Here is a 21082-nt window from a genome sequence, read left to right on the forward strand (position 1 = left end):
TCAAACAGTCACACTCCAAACTCCACTATGGCCAAGACCAAAGAGCTGTCAAAGGACACCAGAAACAAAATTGTAGACCTGCACCAGGCTGGGAAGACTGAATCTGCAATAGGTAAGCAGCTTGGTTTGAAGAAATCAACTGTGGGAGCAATTATTAGGAAATGGAAGACATACAAGACCACTGATAATCTCCCTCGATCTGGGCTCCACGCAAGATCTCACCCCGTGGGGTCAAAATGATCACAAGAACGGTGAGCAAAAATCCCAGAACCACACGGGGGGACCTAGTGAATGACCTGCAGAGAGCTGGGACCAAAGTAACAAAGCCTACCATCAGTAACACACTACGCCGCCAGGGACTCAAATTCTACAGTGCCAGACGTGTCCCCTTGCTTAAGCCAGTACATGTCCAGGCCCGTCTGAAGTTTGCTAGAGTGCATTTGGATGATCCAGAAGAGGATTGGGAGAATGTCAGATGAAACCAAAATAGAACTTTTTGGTAAAACCTCAACTCGTCGTGTTTGGAGGACAAAGAATGCTGAGTTGCATCCAAAGAACACCATACCTACTGTGAAGCATGGGGGTGGAAACATCATGCTTTGGGGCTGTTTTTCTGCAAAGGGACCAGGACGACTGATCCGTGTAAAGGAAAGAATGAATGGGGCCATGTATCGTGAGATTTGGAGTGAAAACCTCCTTCCATCAGCAAGGGCATTGAAGATGAAACGTGGCTGGGTCTTTCAGCATGACAATGATCCCAAACACACCGCCCGGGCAACGAAGGAGTGGCTTCGTAAGAAGCATTTCAAGGTCCTGGAGTGGCCTAGCCAGTCTCCAGATCTCAACCCCATAGAAAATCTTTGGAGGGAGTTGAAAGTCCGTGTTGCCCAGCGACAGCCCCAAAACATCACTGCTCTAGAGGAGATCTGCATGGAGGAATGGGCCAAAATACCAGCAACAATTTGTGAAAACCTTGTGAAGACTTACAGAAAACGTTTGACCTGTGTCATTGCCAACAAAGGGTACATAAAAGTATTGAGAAACTTTTGTTATTGACCAAATACTTATTTTCCACCATAATTTGCAAATAAATTTATAAAAAATCCTACAATGTGATTTTCTGGAGTATTTTTTCTTCATTTTGTCTGTCATAGTTGACGTGTACCTATGATGAAAATTACAGGCCTCTCTCATCTTTTTAAGTGGGAGAACTTGCACAATTGGTGGCTGACTAAATACTTTTTTTCCCCACTGTATGTATTTGTGGGTAGGGTAAAAGTGACTAGGCAATCAGGATAGATAATAAACAGAGTATCAGCAGCGTATGTGAAGAATGTGAGAGTGTGAAAGTGTTTTTCTATGTGTTAGTGTGTGTGTGTATGTGTGTGCGCATGTGGCATCCATATGCATGTGTGTGTGTTTTGTGTGTGTTGGAGTGTCAGTGTAGTATGTGTGAGTCCAGTGGGTGTGCATAGAGCCAGTGCAAGAGAGTCAGTGCAAAAGAAAAGGGGGTCAATGCAAAAAGTCAGGGTAGCCATTTGATTAACTGTTCAGCAGTCTAATGGCTTGGGGGTAGAAGCTGTTCAGAAGATTTCTGGTCCCAGACTTGGTGCTCCAAGATGAGAGGTTGTTGTTCTGGCACCACACTGCCAGGTCTCTGACCTCCTCCCTATAGGATGTCTCATCATCGTCTGTGATCAGGCCTACCACCATCGTGTCGTCGGCAAACTTAATGATGGTGTTGGAGTCGTGCGCGGCAACACAGTCGTGGGTGAACAGGAAGTACAGGAGGGGACTAAGCATGCACCCATGTTGAGTGTCAGCGTGGCGGATGTGATGTTACCTACCCTCACCACCTGGGGGTGGCCCATCAGGCAAGTTAGGCTTGATGCTTGAGTTTACGCATAATGTGTCCATGTGCAGAGCGTGTACAAACAACGAAACTACTGGAAAATATCAGTTAGAAACAAATATGCCAATCTTTGGTAAGAAAATAGACTTGCATTGGCTTGCATGACGGGAAATGAGATTCCATAGTGTGTCTCTGTGGTTCTGTTGCCCTCTGGTGTGAAGACGTGTCCATTGTGTGTCTAGGGCAGTGTAGAATGGCATCAACATATTTCACATTAAAAAAGCAGGTTATGAACATGTGGTCACTTCTTTGCCATTTACTTAATTGAATGTAGTTTAAAAAGTATGGCGTTGAAGACAAGTTGTTTCATGTTTGTTTTTAAAGAAAATTGAAGGCAACATCATGATCAAATCCATTGTGCTGTTTGCTCCAATATTGTTTTTTACAGAATAGTTTCACAATAATTGAGAGTGAAATTATATCAAAATGATCAATCATTAGCATTGTGAAGCCTCCCTTTTTTATCTCAATATGTGTCATGTCAAAGCTTCTCCACTAGAGGGAGTAGTCCACCAGGCTCTACCCCAGTCGTTTTCCAGGAGTCTCTCCTACAAAAAGCAAACTCTTCTCCAACATACAGTATAAGGGCACCGCAGTCAAATTCATTATCACGAAAGGCAAAGAAAATATATATAAAAAAAATATTATCCTTTCAACTTCAAGCACTAGACAGTTGCATTATTCAGGACTTCAGAGCACCTCAGACATTTTATTGTCTATACGTTCTCCCATTGTGACTTAATTAATGTCCATGGCTTATCCCACTTGACAGTTCATCTCATAGGACTCAAAGGACCATGGGGGATTTGGTACAGTACTTATTCCTCAGGTCTGTATCCATCTCGGATGAAGCCATTCCTCATGTCTCTGTCCAGTGGAAGGCTTTGTTGTCCAGGATTGTGGCCAGTTTGTGGTTGAATGGCTGGTGGAACTCCCTGAGGAGGTCCCTGGTGCTGGGCAGCATGGGGCCCAAGCTCCTGTCTGCTGCCCTCCGTGTGTTGGACATGGGCCTCTTGGTGAGAGCTGCCTCCATCTGCTCAGATAAAGGCCCTGAGGAACATGCAGTACAAATCGGCACATACAGGATCAGCAGATGTTGAAATGCACACAGAGGAAGAAGCAGACATGTACATGCATCAACAACATTGTGTCCTAGCTCTGAACACACCTAGGATGTTGATGTAGAATTCAATCGAATAACTGTTTTTTTTCCCGGTACGTACCCACGTTTAGGAAGTCAAAGACTTTATGTATGGTGAGTCTCAGATTAGCAGCGTAGCCTTCTAACTGCAGAACTAGGATCTGATCCCTATGGAACACAGTCAACCAGTCCAGTAGGAAGACAATATACAGTCCTAGGTTCAGTCTGACCTGGAGAGGATCACAACAAACACTGCATGTAAGACTTCCATTAGATTTACATAACTTCTACCAAGGATTCATTGTTAAGGTGGAGAACAAGCTACATGCTATAGGAATACTGGTGAGATAAAGGCACAGCATGACTCCTGTTAACAGTACGCAAGCTAACCTGCAGTGAGTGCTAGAGACCAACCGACAAAAGTAATTATGTCTCTGCAGATGCAGCAGAGAGAGAGGAGGCACCTTCTGAGAGGATGAACTTTACATTTTGACATCGAGCTAGGCTGAAATATTTTTTAAATGATCATAAGCTCAACAGCATGGATTCAGAAGTAAAATGTAAACGGGGAGCTACTGTAGGTCGACATCCATGTCGGTCGACAATGACATCCACGGTGCTGAACATTTTACTTATGTGCCTTAATAGGTACACACGGAACTCTGAGCACCATGTTGGCACTAATACAATAACATTACTACCACAAATCAGGCTGAGATGCATGTAGAACAATGTGAACAGTACTGTGTATATCTGGCTGTAGGTATCTAGTGATTTGTGCTTTTCCTATGTAAACTAGCTGTGCCCCAGACTATGACAGCTGCAGCCAAGTAAGGAAATGTTTACAGCATTAAAACTTGTGGACCCAAGGAAGAGTAGCTGCTGCATGTGCAACAGCTAATGGGGATCATAATAAACTAAACAAAGCATACATACTGTGCCTGTATAAAACTGAGCCAATATCAATTTAAAACAGTAAGATAATATAATTTCTAGAAATAAATTCCAATATTTCCAGAGACGACTACTTCCTAAATGACTTACAGTAAGTGCATCTCAGTTGAATCAGTTCTGAAAGGAAACTTCACGGTTCTTGATTAGTTAATGAGTAATCAAGTCAGTAGATCTACTGTCGCATATGTCAAAGCATTTTTTCACCACCTTCCAGGAAGTGGCCGTGATTTCAATAACAAATCCTATTAGACATGGAAAATAAAAGGCCTGAGTTATGGATCGTAATTTGGCATGGAATCAGTCTAGTTAAGGCCTGGAAAAAGATTCATAACATGGCATAGACAAAGCCATCTCTGTTTAACTTTGTATGCACTTTGACTACATAATCAGATCTCTTAATAAATGCAGTCAAACAAAGTGTTTCTTCTTGCTTTTGCACAATATTGTCTTATATTTCCATCTAGACAATACACTATCCACCAAGAACAGTGATACAACAGGATATTGCATTCCAATGCATTTACCTTGAATACCTTTGGTAGTGCTGAGGGGGGGGGGGGGTTCTGTTATTAAACAACTGATTGACCAATGTCAGTTAAATTACTTGAATTTCATTTAGTTTGTTTTTTTATGTGCTCAACACTCTATTTCTCTAGAGAGTAATAAAATAATTCAAGACAGAAATTGAGTCAAGAACTATGTGGGATGCTGGATTAAAGGCACATTGTGGTTGTAGTTTTCATTAGGCAAATATTCAACCTAGTTCAGAAGAGAAACATGGTAATTAACTACAATTACTATAATCCATTGTGCCTGTTCTTCCCGGCTCAGACAGAGATGGATAGCCTACACACAGACCGCATGAGAGAGGAATGTACACAACACAATGATGAGAGATATAGAGAAGGTTTGTGAGGTAGCTCTACCCCATTGATAGTTGTAGTAGTTGGTAATAAGCAGTCTTGAAAGTATTGGGACAGTGACAATGTTGTTGTTGTTATGGCTCTGTACTCCAGCACTTTGGATTTGAAATGATACAATGACTATGAGATTAAAGTGCAGACTGTCAGTTTCAATAAGTATTTGGTCCCATATTCATAGCACGCAATGACTACATAAAGCTTGTGACTCTACACATTTGTTGGATGCATTTGCTGTTTGTTTTGGTTGTGTTTCAGATTATTTTGTGACCAACAGAAATTAATGGTAAATAATGTATTGTGTCATTTTGGAGTCACTTTTATTGTAAATTAGAATAGAATATGTTTCTAAACACTTCTACATTAATGTGGATGCTACCATGACTACGTATATTCCTGAATGAATCGTGAATAATGATGAGTGAGAAAGACGCACAAATGTCATACCCCCAAGACACGCTAACCACTCACCATTACAACAGGGGAGGATGTTAGCATCTCTTGGGGGTATGATATTTGCATCTGTAACTTTCTCACTCATCATTATTCACGATTATTTGTATAATTTCATCCAAAGTGCTGGAGTACAGAGCCAAAACAACAACAAACACTTCACTGTCCCAATACTTTTTGGAGCACACTGTAATTGAAGAACTTGTAAAATGATTTCGTTAGACAGCTCTCCAATGTGGACGTGACAGAGACAATGAAATGTTTTGGAAATTGAATGTTCACTATTTTTGGCTTTGGAATTTCCATTAAAAAGCTCTAAATTATTTTAATGTCATTATTTCATAATGCATTTAATGTAAAAATTATAATTCTAAACCGAAATCCGTCATTATTTTTTTATAACCGAACCGACCTCAAAAAGCACTAATCACTAATCGCTCAACACGAACCTACAATTAGAGAGTTTTGTACATTTTCAATGCCAGCAATAAGAGTAATGTATGCTAAATGGCATATGTATTACTTTTCATAAGAGTCCCACTCACCGGCATGGCATTGGAGAGGCTAGTGTTGTAGACACAGGAACGCACAGAGTTTTCTGCTAAACAAGCCTGAAACAGCTGTAGGGATTCTGAGACCCTCAGGTCAAAGTCCTCCACAGACTTGTTAGCCATGTTGAAGTACAGGTAGTCTGAATATAACCTAAACCACAGGGAGACACACACACCAACCAGAAAACATACTTTCTTCAGTTACATTGACCAAATGCACAGACCTTGCTATAGTGAAAACTGTGACAGCATGCCAAAACATTACTGAGTCCTACAGGTGTAGGACTTAATTTGATCACCCTGTTGTGTGAGAATGGTGTAGTCAAGGTTTAAAAAGGCTTCTAAAGTTTGTAAATTCCACTTAAAAATGTCAGACATGATTTGCCCTAACAAAACATTTATCAACCCCCTACAAAAATGTCCATTAATTACAATCCACATAATCATTTAAATGTCCTGTTGCTGCAGGATTATTTTCCTGCTGTGAGAAACTGGTCAAATTAAGATTCCCACATACACTACCAGTCAAACGTTTTAGAACACCTACTCATTCAAGGGTTTTTCTTTATTTTTACTATTTACTACATTATAGAATAATAGTGAAGACATCAAAACTATGAAATAACACATATGGAATCATGTAGTAACCAAAAAAGTGTTGAACAAATCAAAATACACTACTGGTCAAAAGTTTTAGAACACCTACTCATTCAAGGGTTTATCTGTATTTTTTATATTTTCTACATTGTAGAATAATAGTAAAGACATCAAAACTATGAAATAACACATATGGAATCATGTAGTAACCAAAAAAGTGTTAAACAAACCTAAATATATTTTATATTTCAGATTCTTCAAATAGCCACCCTTTGCCTTGATGACAGCTTTGCACACTCTTGGCATTCTCTCAACCAGCTTCACTTGGAATGCTTTTCCAACAGTCTTGAAGGAGTTCCCACATATACTGAGCACTTGTTGGCTGCTTTTCCTTCACTCTGCGGTCCAACTCATCCCAAACCATCTCAATTGGGTTGAGGTCGGGGGATTGTGGAGGCCAGGTCATCTGATGCAGCACTCCATCACTCTCCTTCTTGGTAAAATAGCCCTTCACAGCCTGGAGGTGTCTTGGGTCATTGTCCTGTTGAAAACAAATGATAGTCCCACTAAGCCCAAACCAGATGGGATGGCGTATCGCTGCATAATGCTGTGGTAGCCATGCTGGTAAAGTGCACCTTGAATTCTAAATAAATCAAATACACTGTCACCAGCAAAGCACCCCCACACCATAACACCTCCTCCTCCATGTTTTACTTTGGGAACCACACATGCAGAGATCATCCGTTCACCTACTCTATGTCTCACAAAGACACGGCGGTTGGAACCAAAAATCTCAAATTTGGACTCATCAGACCAAAGGACAGATTTCCACCGGTCTAATGCCCATTGCTCGTGTTTCTTGGCCCAAGCAAGTTTCTTCTTCTTATTGGTGTCCTTTAGTAGTGGTTTCATTGCAGCAATTCGACCATGAAGGCCTGATTCACACAGTCTCCTCTGAACAGTTGATGTTGAGATGTGTCAGTTACTTGAACATTTATTTGGGCTGCAATTTCTGAGGCTGGTAACTCTAATGAACTTATCCTCTGCGGCAGAGGTAACTCTGGGTCTTCCATTCCTGTGGCGGTCCTCATGAGAGTCAGTTTCATCATAGCTCTTGATGTTTTTTTTTTCGACCGTATTGACTGACCTTCATGTCTTAAAGTAATGATGGAATGTCGTTTCTCTTTGCTTATTTGAGCTGTTCTTGCCATAATATGGACTTGGTCTTTTACCAAATAGGGCTATCTTCTGTATACCCCCCCCCCCCCCCCACACACACACACACACACACACACACACCTTGTCACAACACAACTGATTGGCTCAAACATATTAAGAAGGAAATAAATTCCACAAATTAACTTTTAACAAGGCACACCTGTTAATTCAAATCAAATCAAATCTAATTTTATTGGTCACATGCGCTGAATACAACAGGTGCAGACATTACAGTGAAATGCTTACTTACAGCCCTTAAAAATAAAAACAAAAAAAACAAAAAAAGTGTTGAGAAAAAAAAGAGCAGAAGTAAAATAAAGTGACAGTAGGGAGGCTATATATACAGGGGGGTACCGTTGCAGAGTCAATGTGCGGGGGCACCGGCTAGTTGAGATAGTTGAGGTAATATGTACATGTGGTAGAGTTAAAGTGACTATGCACAAATACTTAACAGAGTAGCAGCAGCGTAAAAAGGATGGGGTGGGGGGGCAGTGCAAATAGTCTGGGTAGCCATGATTAGCTGTTCAGGAGTCTTATGGCTTGGGGGTAGAAGCTGTTGAGAAGTCTTTTGGACCTAGACTTGGCACTCCGGTACCGCTTGCCGTGCGGTAGCAGAGAGAACAGTCTATGACTAGGGTGGCTGGAGTCTTTGACAATTTTGAGGGCCTTCCTCTGACACCGCCTGGTATAGAGGTCCTGGATGGCAGGAAGCTTTGCCCCAGTGATGTACTGGGCCATACGCACTACCCTCTGTAGTGCCTTGCGGTCGGAGGCCAAGCAGTTGCCATACCAGGCGGTGATGCAACCAGTCAGGATGCTCTCGATGGTGCAGCTGTAGAATTTTTTGAGGATCTGAGGACCCATGCCAAATCTTTTCAGTCTCCTGAGGGGGAATAGGCTTTGTCGTGCCCTCTTCACGACTGTCTTGGTGTGTTTGGACCATGATAGTTATTTGGTGATGTGGACACCAAGGAACTTGAAGCTCTCAACCTGTTCCACTACAGCCCCGTCGATGAGAATGGGGGCGTGCTCAGTCCTCTTTTTTTTCCTGTAGTCCACAATCATCTCCTTTGTCTTGGTCACGTTGAGGGAGAGGTTGTTGTCCTGGCACCACACGGCCAGATCTCTGACCTCCTCCCTATAGGCTGTCTCATCGTTGTCGGTGATCAGGCCTACCACTGTTGTGTCGTCGGCAAACTTAATGATGGTGTTGGAGTCGTGCCTGGCCATGCAGTCATGGGTGAACAGAGAGTACAGGAGGGGACTGAGCACGCACCCCTGAGGGGCCCCCGTGTTGAGGATCAGTGTGGCAGATGTGTTGTTACCTACCCTTACCACCTGGGGGCGGCCCGTCAGGAAGTCCAGGATCCAGTTGCAGAGGGAGGTGTTTAGTCCCAGGATCCTTAGCTTAGTGATGAGCTTAGAGGGCACTATGGTGTTGAATGCTGAGCTGTAGTCAATGAATAGTATTCTCACGTAGGTGTTCCTCTTGTCCAGGTGGGAAAGGGCAGTGTGGAGTGCAATAGAGATTGCATCATCTGTGGATCTGTTGGGGCGGTATGCAAATTGGAGTGGGTCTAGGGTTTCTGGGATAATGCTGTTGATGTGAGCCATGACCAGCCTTTCAAAGCACTTCATGGCTACAGACGTCAGTGCTACGGGTCGGTAGTCATTTAGGCAGGTTATCTTAGAGTCCTTGGGCACGGGGACTATGGTGGTCTGCTTGAAACATGTTGGTATTACAGACTCAGTCAGGGACATGTTGAAAATGTCAGTGAAGACACTTGCCAGTTGGTCAGCACATGCTCGGAGTACACGTCCTGGTAATCCGTCTGGCCCTGCGGCCTTGTGAATGTTGACCTGCTTAAAAGTCTTACTCACATCGGCTACGGAGAGCGTGATCACATAGTCATCCGGAACAGCTGGTGCTCTCATGCATGCTTCAGTGTTGCTTGCCTCGAAGCGAGCATAGAAGTGGTTTAGCTCGTCTGGTAGGCTTGTGTCACTGGGCAGCTCGCGGCTGTGCTTCCCTTTGTAGTCTGTAATAGTTTTCAAGCCCTGCCACATCCGACGAGCGTCAGAGCCAGTGTAGTACGATTCAATCTTAGTCCTGTATTGACTCTTTGCCTGTTTGATGGTTCGTCGGAGGTCATAGCGGGATTTCTTATAAGCGTCCGGGTTAGAGTCCCGTTCCTTGAAAGCGGCAGCTCTACCCTTTAGCTCAGTGCGGATGTTTCCTGTAATCCATGGCTTCTGGTTGGGGTATGTACGTACGGTCAATTGAAATGCATTCCAGGTGACTACCTCATGAAGCTGGTTGAGAGAATGCCAAGAGTGTGCAAAGTTGTCATCAAGGCAAGGGGTAGCTATTTGAAGAATCTCAAATATAAAATATATTTTGATTTGTTTAACACTTTTTTGGTTACTACATGATTCCATATGTGTTATTTCATAGTTGTGATGTCTTCACTATTATTCTACAATGTAGAAAATAGTAAAAAATAAAGAAAAACCCTTGAATGAGTAGGTGTTCTAAAACCTTTGACCGGTAGTGTATGTACCTCTCTACTGGGTCTCTGAGCATGACAATGATTTTTGCGTTGGGCTGAACTGCGTGGATGAAGTCCTGGGCCAGGAAAGGAGGCTCCCCAGCCCGGTCGTTATAGAGATAGCTCCAGGCTTGGTTGTCCCACATCGTGGATGCGCTTGCTTCACCTGTCAATCAAACTGATTTTGTGATACCCATTATGCGATTACACTTAAAACTGCATATAACACAACAGTGGTAGCCTCTCATAATTCCTAAATAACACTGGACTTTATGATGGCTTTAGCAACAATATTCTACTTCAAAACCTTGTCCTTAATGGTCCGTATTGAGTGTTGGCATTATCGTGCTGATTAGTGCAGAGCCAATTAAGAGGGAATGGAGTGAATAAATAGAGTGAGAGAACTGATAATGGGGGAGAGGAGAAACAAACAGTCTTCTGGTGTTAATCAGGGTCAAAGGTTCTGGACTGGCTGTGAATACTGAAGGTGGTTTGTAATCACACAACATATCCTTCTCACAAACAAACACACACAAGTTTGTTGAAAGGAGTACATCCCAATACTTTTTTATTTGATTATAATTCAAGATGTATCCTGTAGATAGAAATGACCTACGATGACCTGTAGGTTACCTGTAATAATGTGTCGCTGACTGTGGTCTCCAGAGGTATTCCCCAGTATTCCCTCCTGGATGTGGTAGGCAGCCAGTTCAAACAGGTCCAGGTAGTCCTCCACAGGGAAGCGCTCCAGGAGGCCATCTTTAAGATGGATGATACCTGCAAGGGAGAGCAATACCATGGTCAATGACGTCATCAAATTTCACTACCGTCCACTCCCATCTATGATCTATCATAGACTTTCTCAAAGTGTTGTACTAAAACTTCTCTGTCAGCCAAAGGTGATCAAAGACAGAGTAAGTTCTGTCCATATTTTCACACTTGTCAGAGCTCAGAGAAGATCAAGACTTCATACTAGATCGCCCCAGGAGACCTGATGTAGCTGCCTTTCTGATTCAATTGTCAGCATAAAGATCAACATCCCAAATAATTTCCCCCTGCTGCTTTGAACGCCCACAAACCCACTTGGCGATGGAGCCTGCAATCAATGCACTCTGTGTGATCAACAGTATAGCTCTCCTCAGAGTGCGATCTGACACCTACGCTGCCTTTCAGACTCTGAAACATCTCATTCAACTAGAGGAATTACAACAGACACTAGTCTGGAGGGCTGGACCTGGTCTCATCCATCACCCATACACTACAGTAGAGGTCCAGAACAACACTTACTCTCTCTGTACAAATCTACAAGTTTCATAGTTGGAGGTTTTGAAAAATAACAGTAGGGAACATTATAAGTGGACAATTAACATAGAATATGGGTTTTCATTCTGTTATATTGTTACTAGTGTACAGTCTAGAATGTAGGTACAATAATTAGGAAAAGAGGCACACAGTATTACCTCAAAATAGATATAATATGAATATAAATGGAAAGAAGATATTCCACATATCACTGGTGGTTCCCCCTAGAAATGTATTTTGGCAGGGTGAAAAGGCTGTTGAAGCCAATAAAAGTGTTTCATCCAAATCAATGGAAGCCAAGTTCTTTGGCAGCTCTACCAAAGTGAAGACGGGGGACTAGTGCTTACCAAACCTTTTCCTTGTCCACCAGTGGGGCTCTTTCATGGTGGTGAACTTGACCTCCGGGTGTAGCAGCAGACGGTGAAACAGGTCCGTTGTGCCACATTTGGGCTGGCCAATGATGTAGAAATATGGCAGACAGCGCAGACGGTATTGCTTGTCGTCTTCGCTGTGGTACAAGTGTTCCTGGAAATGATTCCTTAGGTAGTCACAGACAGTCCGGAAGCTCTTGGAGCGAACTGCATACAAGTTTTTCCTGTAAGGATCCACTTTGGTTTTCCCAGAGAGCTCCTCATACCAGCATGGACTCTTGATATTGGGGAGAAATTGACGAGGAATAACGGAAAACAACTGGGAAGTACAAAACAGATACAATGTCAAAATACTTTTCAAACACTTCTAGACAATTGTAATGAAGCTATTATCTTATTTGCTTTTATAAATGATTGAAAGGATTTTTGCCCTGAGACAAAACAGCACACATGAAACAACAGGCCAGACACTTTGCTCATACTCACATGAGAGTCACTATTGACAACGTCCTTCAGTAGAGGCAGCTTCCTTGGGCTGAACTCAAGCTTAGATGTAATGCACTTCACCAGGAGCTTAATGTTGGCATAGTCCTTGGTAGAGGACAGGTTATGGGAGAGGGTGCTGCTGGGGTTGATTATAGTCCTGAGGTGGAACGGTGACAGGGTCAGCATCAAACCCTTTTTATCCCAGGTTAAAATGTAAGAAGCCATGATGAGGAAGGTCAACGTCAATCCTAGCAGGAAGCTGATAACCTTGACCTTTGTGACACTCCTCAGGGTCCCCAAAGACCACAGACGAACCCGCCTCACCTCTAGGACACTGGGCAGGCCTCTGCGGCCATCATCCCCATCGTCCAAAGAAGGCATTGTGGGTCTCTTCCTGTAGTTCTCAACTTCCATAGGGCAGGGTGGACCATATTTGTAGTCCATTTGAGGAATGGCGCCATCTTTGTAGTCTGTGAGAGACATTCTGTAGACAGGATGGAACAGGGCTGTAGGGAGGGGGATGGGGATGTCAGAGGGGAGGGACTTCGAGGCACATCTACCGTCAAGGCACATCTATTGTGGGATGGGAGGTGTGTGGAGGAGCAATGGAGGGTTCATCCATCATGACTGCTCCAAATGTTGCTGTAGGCACACCAGGTACTGTACCACCACATACGTTGCTTAAAATAGAGGACACTTTAGGACACGGCAATTCTCAATGTATCTTTAATTAGTTTTTTCCCCTTCAATGGTGTAGTGTTTTTGGGGGCCCTGGACTTTGTTATAGACAGCTCACAGCTGTTTCCTGACCAGGTGCTAAGTATTATTCCAGGATGAGGGTTCAGTTAGGGGCGATCGAGCATGTGAGACATCTCAGATTAATTATTCTTCCTCCACTAGCAAGGGTGACTTCAGCCCAATTACTCATGACAACCTCACAGGCAGCTCATAGTAGAGAGAGTGCGAGTTCTTGTCAGATAATGCTCCCCTGCTTTACGGATAAGGATCATAGAGTTGGTACAAAAGTTTATAATGTGAGAGCATAATGGTACGTCTGCACCTTCATCCTCTGCATTTGGGGCTTATCAATGTCCTTAGAAGACCGTTTCATGACTATAGGCTAAAATAAACATTGACATTTTAGAACACGCCAGATCTCTATCCTACAGGGAAATGAAACGTTGATCCATGAAAATGTTATGTTTTGGAGATAAAATGTTTTCTCGTGACACTAACAGTATACTGTATTGATACAGGTGGACGAGCAGTGCTGCAAAGTCTTTCCTTCAAGTTAGAGAGAGAAAGCGAGTATTATTTCTGGACCTGTGTGTTGAAGAATTCCAGACACAGGACCGACCAAATGTTTCAAAAACTATTCCATCACACTTCCTGGAGCCATAATTCATTCTGCTTTCTTTTCTTCCTGAGTTTATAACCGTTAACAATTTCTCTGGACGCTGAAATTAATCCCCAGCCCAGATACAGTGAATTACAGTTGGTACATTCAATGATTTCACAGTGTTATTCCTCATTGCATAAATGTTGTTCTATTCACTCTTGGGCCTTATTAAACAGAGACCACTAAACACTTCAGTGATTTTAAATAATCACATATTATATACTGTATATCACTGGCTGTCAAAAACTGTGGGTTACACTTTACTTGAGCCATGTGTTATACAACCTATAGCGTACAGCAATTAAAAACACATTTAGTTAAAAGACACATTCAATGTATAATATGATACACTATATGCCATTTAGAATACGCTTTTATCCAAAGCGACTTACAGTCATGCATGCATACATTTCTTACATATGGGTGGTCCCAGGAATCAAACCCACTATCCTGGCATTGCAAGCGCCATGCTCTACCAACTGAGCTATGCATCATTATGTAGTATAAAGGTTTGTATCGTACTTACAAGGTCTCAGCTGAATGTGTTCTTCCCCTGGTCTTGGTCTTGGTGTTGCTGATGGAGAGGGTCTCCTGTCCACTTTCTGTAAAACCCATGGAAGGTTATTGTCTGCCAGAGCCAGCATCAAACATCTGAACTGTAGGCTTGATTTCTGAAGAGAGATGAGAAGGGGAGAGATGAGGAAAGACAATATGGAGGAAAGAGGAAAGACAAGGTACGAAGAAGAGAGGGAAGGAGGGATAGGAGAGAGGGCAAGACAACTATTAATGCCCATATAAAATAATCTACAATCTATCTGTGATGGAACTTGTGTGGGAAACTGACAGGGGCTGAGGAGGAAGAGGGGGCTGAGGAGGTCGTGAGGGAAGGTGGGAGTGTGGGAGCCCATACTGAAAAAAAAAGCCATGAAAAAAGCACATAAAAAAATTAACTAGCAGTCAAAAGTTTGGACACACCTACTCATTCAAGTTCTTTTTTTTAAAACTATTTTTAACATTGTAGAATAATAGTGAAAAAAACAACTATGAAATAACACATATGGAATCATGTAGTAACAAAAAAATATTCTTCAAATAGCCACCCTTTGCCTTGATGACAGCTTTGCACACTCTTGGCATTCTCTCAACCAGCTTCATGAAGTAGTCACCTGGAATGCATTTCAATTAACAGGTGTTCCTTCTTAAAAGTTAATTTGTGGAATTAATTTTCTTCTTAATGCATTTCAGCCAATCAGTTGTGTTGTGACAAGGTAGGAGGGGGGTATACAGAAGATAGCCCTATTTGATAAAAGACCAAGTCCATATTATGGCAAGAACAGCTCAAATAAGCAAAGAGAAATGACAGTCCATCATTACTTTAAGACATTAAGGTCAGTCAATACGGAACATTTCAAGAGCTTTGAACATTTCTTCAAGTGCAGTCGCAAAAACCATCAAGAGCTATGATGAGACTGGCTCTCATGAGGACCGCCACAGGAATGGAAGACCCAGAGTTACCTCTGCCGCAGAGGATAAGTTCATTAGAGTTACCAGCCTCAGAAATTGCAGCCCAAATAAATGCTTCACAGAGTCATAGACACATCTCAACATCAACTGTTCAGACAGGACTGTGTGAATCAGGAGAGTGATGGAGTGCTGCATCAGATGACCTGGCCTCCACAATCCCCCGACCTCAACCCATTTGTGATGGTTTGGGATGAGTCGGACCGCAGAGTGAAGGAAAAGCAGCCAACAAATGCTCAGCATATGTGGGAACTCTTTGAAGACTATTGGAAAAGCATTCCAGGTGAAGCTGGTTGAGAGAATGCCAAGAGTGTGCAAAGCTGTCATCAAGGCAAAGGGGGGCTATTTGAAGAATTTGAAATATAAAATATATTTAGGTTTGTTTAACACTATTTTGGTTACTACATGATTCCATATGTGTTATTTCATAGTTTTGATGTCTTCACTATTATTCTACAATGTAGAAAATAGTTTAAAAAATAACGAAGAACCCTTGAATGAGTAGGTGTGTCCAAACTTTTGACTGGTACTGTATATTTTAGATTAAAAAAATATTACAGCTTTAAGACATTTTAAAGAAATTCCAACATATATTTCGGAATGTAGTTAAAATCTATATATAAATGTTTGTAAAAATGTATAACACAATATATGTTAAATGCATCGGAAAATGTATTTAAAGCATTTCAAAAGATATATATGATATTTTTTTTTACATGTATTTATCAACCCGCTCTGTATTTGGAAATGTTTTGTAAAATATATTCCAACATGCATTTAAATTATTTTGTTGAAAATATGTTTTTAAATAAAAATATTTGGCAAATATTTTGTTTACAAATGGCCAAATCGTAATGTAGCAAAATGGTGACCGACTTAACAATGAAACTTCTGGAGGCTCTTTGGTATCATACACACTGTGGTAGAACATGCACTTATGTCAGCCTTGGATCACAGAGCACAACATAACACATTAACTGGCATGACAATCCGTCTCATGGGATGCCAAAAACATCTAAGTCATGCCCCCAAGAAGCCACGCCTCCAAGTCTTCTAATTGATGTCGCTATATATTTTGTCAAAATGCATTTTTATTGTACTTGACACATACTGTACCAAAAGCTCAAACATGCATTTAAATTACTACAAAAATTACTACAAACATAATACATTATCGGTCATGTAGTGAGTCCATGTCTTTCATGTGCATATGAGGAATAAACAAACTAACTTGACGAGAGCATTGCAACCAACGTCCAACGGGCAGAACAACATGTACTGGGTCGTTCCACGAAATGAGTGCCATTTGCATCCCTTTCATATTTTAAGTAGAAATTGTGCACTAATATAGACTTTTTAAAAGCCTGTTATATTAAATGAAGTGCCCTTTAATATAGACCACATGGAGAATTCAATATACTAGATTTTCAATATGAACAGACTTCCTAAAGCGCCAAAATGCTGTATTTTGACATTTCCCTCTGAGCACCCTCTAGGAAGATTTTAACCCACTAACTAAGTTTTCCCCTTCATTGTAAATCCCTAGTTATTTTGTTGCTTTGACAAAGTTATTTCTGAAGATTATTATTTATTTAATGTGATTAGTGATTCATTTACATCTGTCCCACTCATTTTAAGGTCAACCCTGTTACATGAACTGAACTCTAGTAACTTCTTTCAAAAGAAACATTGAGCATCTAATAGTCAAATCATAGTGTAAAAGCAGGTAAGCTGGTTCTACTCTTTTTGGCCATATTTTGGTGTTTTGTGATGTAAAAAACAGAGCGGGTTGAGCTTAACATGTCAATCCTGTTACCCATAGATAGTGAGGATGGAAATGTTTTAACAATTACATTTTTTTTGTGAATCTTGCATTGAATTGCCCCTCCCTGTTGCACACAACAAGCTTCCTTCCCCCCTGTCATAAGGGGAATCCATGGGTAATTTTAACTATAATTACCAGTTGGAGGGCCGTTCTAGTGTATCTTTCCCAGATGTGGTAAATTCCCACTTGGTTACGAACGCACCATAACAACGCTAACCATCCACTGTAGAGCCGTATTGGAAGCACAAGAATTACACCTACACTTTGACATATTGTGTAGCGTTGTACAATGTATAGTTTTTGTTTAAATCCATAAAAACGAAAATTAAACAATTTTTTAAAAGAACAAAAATAAAACATTCATGCATGTCTTTGTATTGCCATATTATCAGCAGCTTATTGCATTTCTACATATTGAGTGTCGCTAATGACCTTTATATTAAAAGTGTTTATCACATGCTACCGTAGTGGTTGTAGAGTTTCTTTAACTTTCCAGCCTGCTCTATGCTCTAGCGCATGCACAGTAGCTACGCCATTAGATAAGATATGTAGCCAGGAGATAGTGCTACTGTTGAAGTCGGAAGTTTACATACACTTAGGTTGGAGTCATTAAAACTTGTTTTTCAACCACTCCACAAATGTCTTGTTAACAAACTATAGTTTTGGCAAGTTGGTTAGGACATCTACTTTGTGCATGACACAAGTAATTTTTCCAACAATTGTTTACAGACAGATTATTTCACTTATAATTCACCGTATCACAATTCCAGTGGGTCAGAAGTTTACATACACTAAGTTGACTGTGCCTTTAAACAGCTTGGAAAATTCCAGAAAATGATGTCATGGCTTTAGAAGCTTCTGATAGGCTAATTGACATCATTTGAGTCAATTGGAGGTGTACCTGTGGATGTATTTCAAGGCTTACCTTCAAACTCAGTGCCTCTTTGCTTGACATCATGGGAAAATCAAAAGAAATCAGCCAAGACCTCAGAAAAAAAGTCTGGTTCTTCCTTGGGAGCAATTTCCAAACGCCTGAAGGTACCACGTTCATCTGTACAAACAATAGTACGCAAGTATAAACACCATGGGACCACGCAGCCGTCATACCGCTCAGTCTCCTAGAGATGAACGTACTTTGGTGCGAAAAGTGCAAATCAATCCCAGAACAACAGCGAAGGACCTTGTGAAGATGCTGGAGGAAACAGGTACAAAAGTATCTATATCCACAGTAAAACGAGTCCCATATCGACATAACCTGAAAGGCCGCTCAGCAAGGAAGAAGCCACTGCTCCAAAACTGCCATAAAATAGCCAGACTACAGTTTACAACTGCACATGGGGACAAAGATCGTACTTTTTGGAGAAATGTCCTCTGGTCTGATGAAACAAAAATAGAACTGTTTGGCCATAATGACCATCGTTATGTTTGGAGGAAAAAGGGGGTGGCTTGCAAGCCGAAGAACACCATCCCAACCGTGAAGCACGGGGGTGGCAGCATCATGCTGTGGTGGTGTTTTGCTGCAGGAGGGACTGGTGCACTTCACAAAATAGATGGCATCATGAGGAAGGAAAATGATGTGGATATATTGAAGCAACATCTCAAGACATCAGTCAGGAAGTTAAAGCTTGGTCGCAAATGGGTCTTCCAAATGGACAATGACCCCAAGCATACTTCCAAAGTTGTGGCAAAATGGCTTAAGGACAACAAAGTCAAGGTATTGGAGTGGCCATCACAAAGCCCTGACCTCAATCCTATAGAACATTTGTGGGCAGAACTGAAAAAGTGTGTGCGAGCAAGGAGGCCTACAAACCTGATTCAGTTACACCAGCTCTGTCAGGAGGAATGGGCCAAAATTCACCCAACTTATTGTGGGAAGCTTGTGGAAGGCTACCCAAAACGTTTGACCCGGGTTAAACAATTTAAAGGCAATGCTACCAAATACTAATTGAGTGTATGTAAACTTCTGACCCACTGGGAATGTGATGAAATAAATAAAAGCTTAAATAAATCATTCTCTCTACTACTATTCTGACATTTCACATTCTTAAAATAAAGCGGTGATCCTAACTGACCTAAGACAGGGAATTTTTACTAGGATTAAATGTCAGGAATTGTGAAAAGCTGAGTTTAAATGTATTTGGCTAAGGTGTATGTAAACTTCCGACTTCAACTGTATATGCCAGCTAAAGTTAGTAAGTTAGTAGAAGATTCTAGATGCCTGGTACTCTTCTGCATGCACATTTGATTTATCTGATAAGCTCTCTAGCTGGCAAGAGGTTCTAGAAGTTTCAGAGACTGTCCTCCGTGCTCCAGGATACGCAGTAAGATTTATGACTCTGGCACCAGACTCAGATAAGATCTCCGCCATATATCTAGCCTGTCTAAGTAATTATTTCTCTCTCTCTGCGATATGTTTATAAATATACTGCTGTAAATGTGTATGCTGTTATGTGAATATCCCTGTATAGATGCTACGCCATTCTTTCCTGTGTAGATATTCCTATCGCTTAGCTTACAACATTGTTTGTTATTGCCTTTCAGAACCAAGTCGATTCCTAAATCACTGAAGAGTGTGTTTGTGTGTTAATACTACATGTGGTGGTGAAGAAGATCAATAAAACTCTGGATATGGACACATCTGCCTTGTAGTGAGTCAGAACCTTAACAATCAGCATGAAGTACTTGCGGGTGAGGGCATTCACAGCTAGTCGAGGCTCTGGCTGAGGGGGGTGCAGACCTTGGTGTGGTGGACTGTGCACTCTGGAGTTGTCTTCATCTGCTGGGGAGCTAGGCCGCTCTGGGGAGCAGAAGCGGACCCGACGCTCCCATGCCTCTGGCCAGGGGGGGGGGCTAGAGGGACGTCTGTCGGGAGAGCGGCTGGACCACCACGGGGGGATGCGACGTAGGCTCCAGCCGGGGGGGCCTGGAGCAACAATGATCTGGTGAATAGCTGGGCAAATATTCTGGCCGGGGAGGCCTGGAGTAGTGTCTTACAGGGGAGTAGCCGGGCCGACTTGGGGAGTATCGGCTGCTGTGGCACTCCTGCGACGGTGACGATGGCTCTAGCCAGGGGGGCCTAGAGCAGGGTTTCTAAAAACTCGGTCCTGAGGCCCCCCCTTGGTGCACGTTTTGGGTTTTGCCCTAGCACTACACAGCTGATTCAAATAACCAACTCATCTTCAAGCTTTGATTATTTGAATCAGCTGTTGTAGTGCTAGGGCAAAAACCAAAACGTGCACCCAGGGGGGGCCAGGATCGAGTTTGGGAAACTCTGGCCCACAGCAGTGACGGTCATGAGAGTAGCGGAGGTATCTAGAGTTTTATTCTGTAGTTAACCACCACACAGTCAGTTGCACACACACAAGATCACTTCTGATACAGCCAACCGCTCAGATGGCTCCAGCTAGCTGTTTTTACAGAAGAAGGTTATCATTAGCATCATTGCTAACAGCTACACAAAGTGTACCGTATAGAAGGGAATGATTGATACAGTAACACACACCCACAGTAATTTCTACCATAACCTAGAATCCTTGTGGATATCCGAGCAGATGTTTGCAGCCACCATGAGTGCTAAATGTTACAAAGGTTGATGTGAGTCCAATTTCCATTTGGATTACTCACAATGTCTACATGCTTTTGAGCTGAATTAGAAATACAATTACCCAAAAAAATGCAGTGTGTTTGAGGTCGTCTCCACAAGGTGGTTGCCTGGATACCCATCCACATCGCTCAGGCCAATCTGTCTCACTCAGTCTCTTTCTCAGTTTTCTGAATTAAAATGTAGTATTTGGGGACTGCAGGACCAAATAGGAGATAACTGGAGATAAATTGTAATCTATTGACCTGAGCTGAGTGAGACCAGCCAGATAAACAGTAGGAA

General features: G+C 42.1%; 1 protein-coding gene across 8 annotated transcripts in view; it reads right to left on the minus strand.

The window, feature by feature from the left end:
- Nucleotides 1-1218: 1218 nt before the first annotated feature.
- Nucleotides 1219-21082, minus strand: part of LOC311110705 (carbohydrate sulfotransferase 15-like) — a 41579-nt gene continuing 21715 nt past the window's right edge. For 2 of the 8 annotated variants that reach the window (XM_084153257.1, XM_084153258.1), the window contains exons 2-9: nt 14380-14524; nt 12455-12960; nt 11945-12287; nt 10929-11072; nt 10308-10461; nt 5926-6082; nt 3136-3283; nt 1219-2962 (exon numbers count right to left, since the gene is read on the minus strand). In XM_084153257.1, coding sequence (XP_084009383.1) covers nt 2772-2962; nt 3136-3283; nt 5926-6082; nt 10308-10461; nt 10929-11072; nt 11945-12287; nt 12455-12960; nt 14380-14497 — 1761 coding nt within the window. In that variant the 5' untranslated portion in view covers nt 14498-14524 and the 3' untranslated portion in view covers nt 1219-2771. Of the gene's footprint in view, nt 2963-3135; nt 3284-5925; nt 6083-10307; nt 10462-10928; nt 11073-11944; nt 12288-12454; nt 13912-14379; nt 14838-18124; nt 18806-21082 lie in introns of those variants that run through there. The other 6 variants (XM_084153255.1, XM_084153256.1, XM_084153262.1 and 3 more) reach the window with 6 other exon arrangements.

This window comes from Coregonus lavaretus (genome assembly GCF_964263955.1).
Source record: "Coregonus lavaretus genome assembly, chromosome: 36".
NCBI lineage: Eukaryota > Metazoa > Chordata > Actinopteri > Salmoniformes > Salmonidae > Coregonus > Coregonus lavaretus.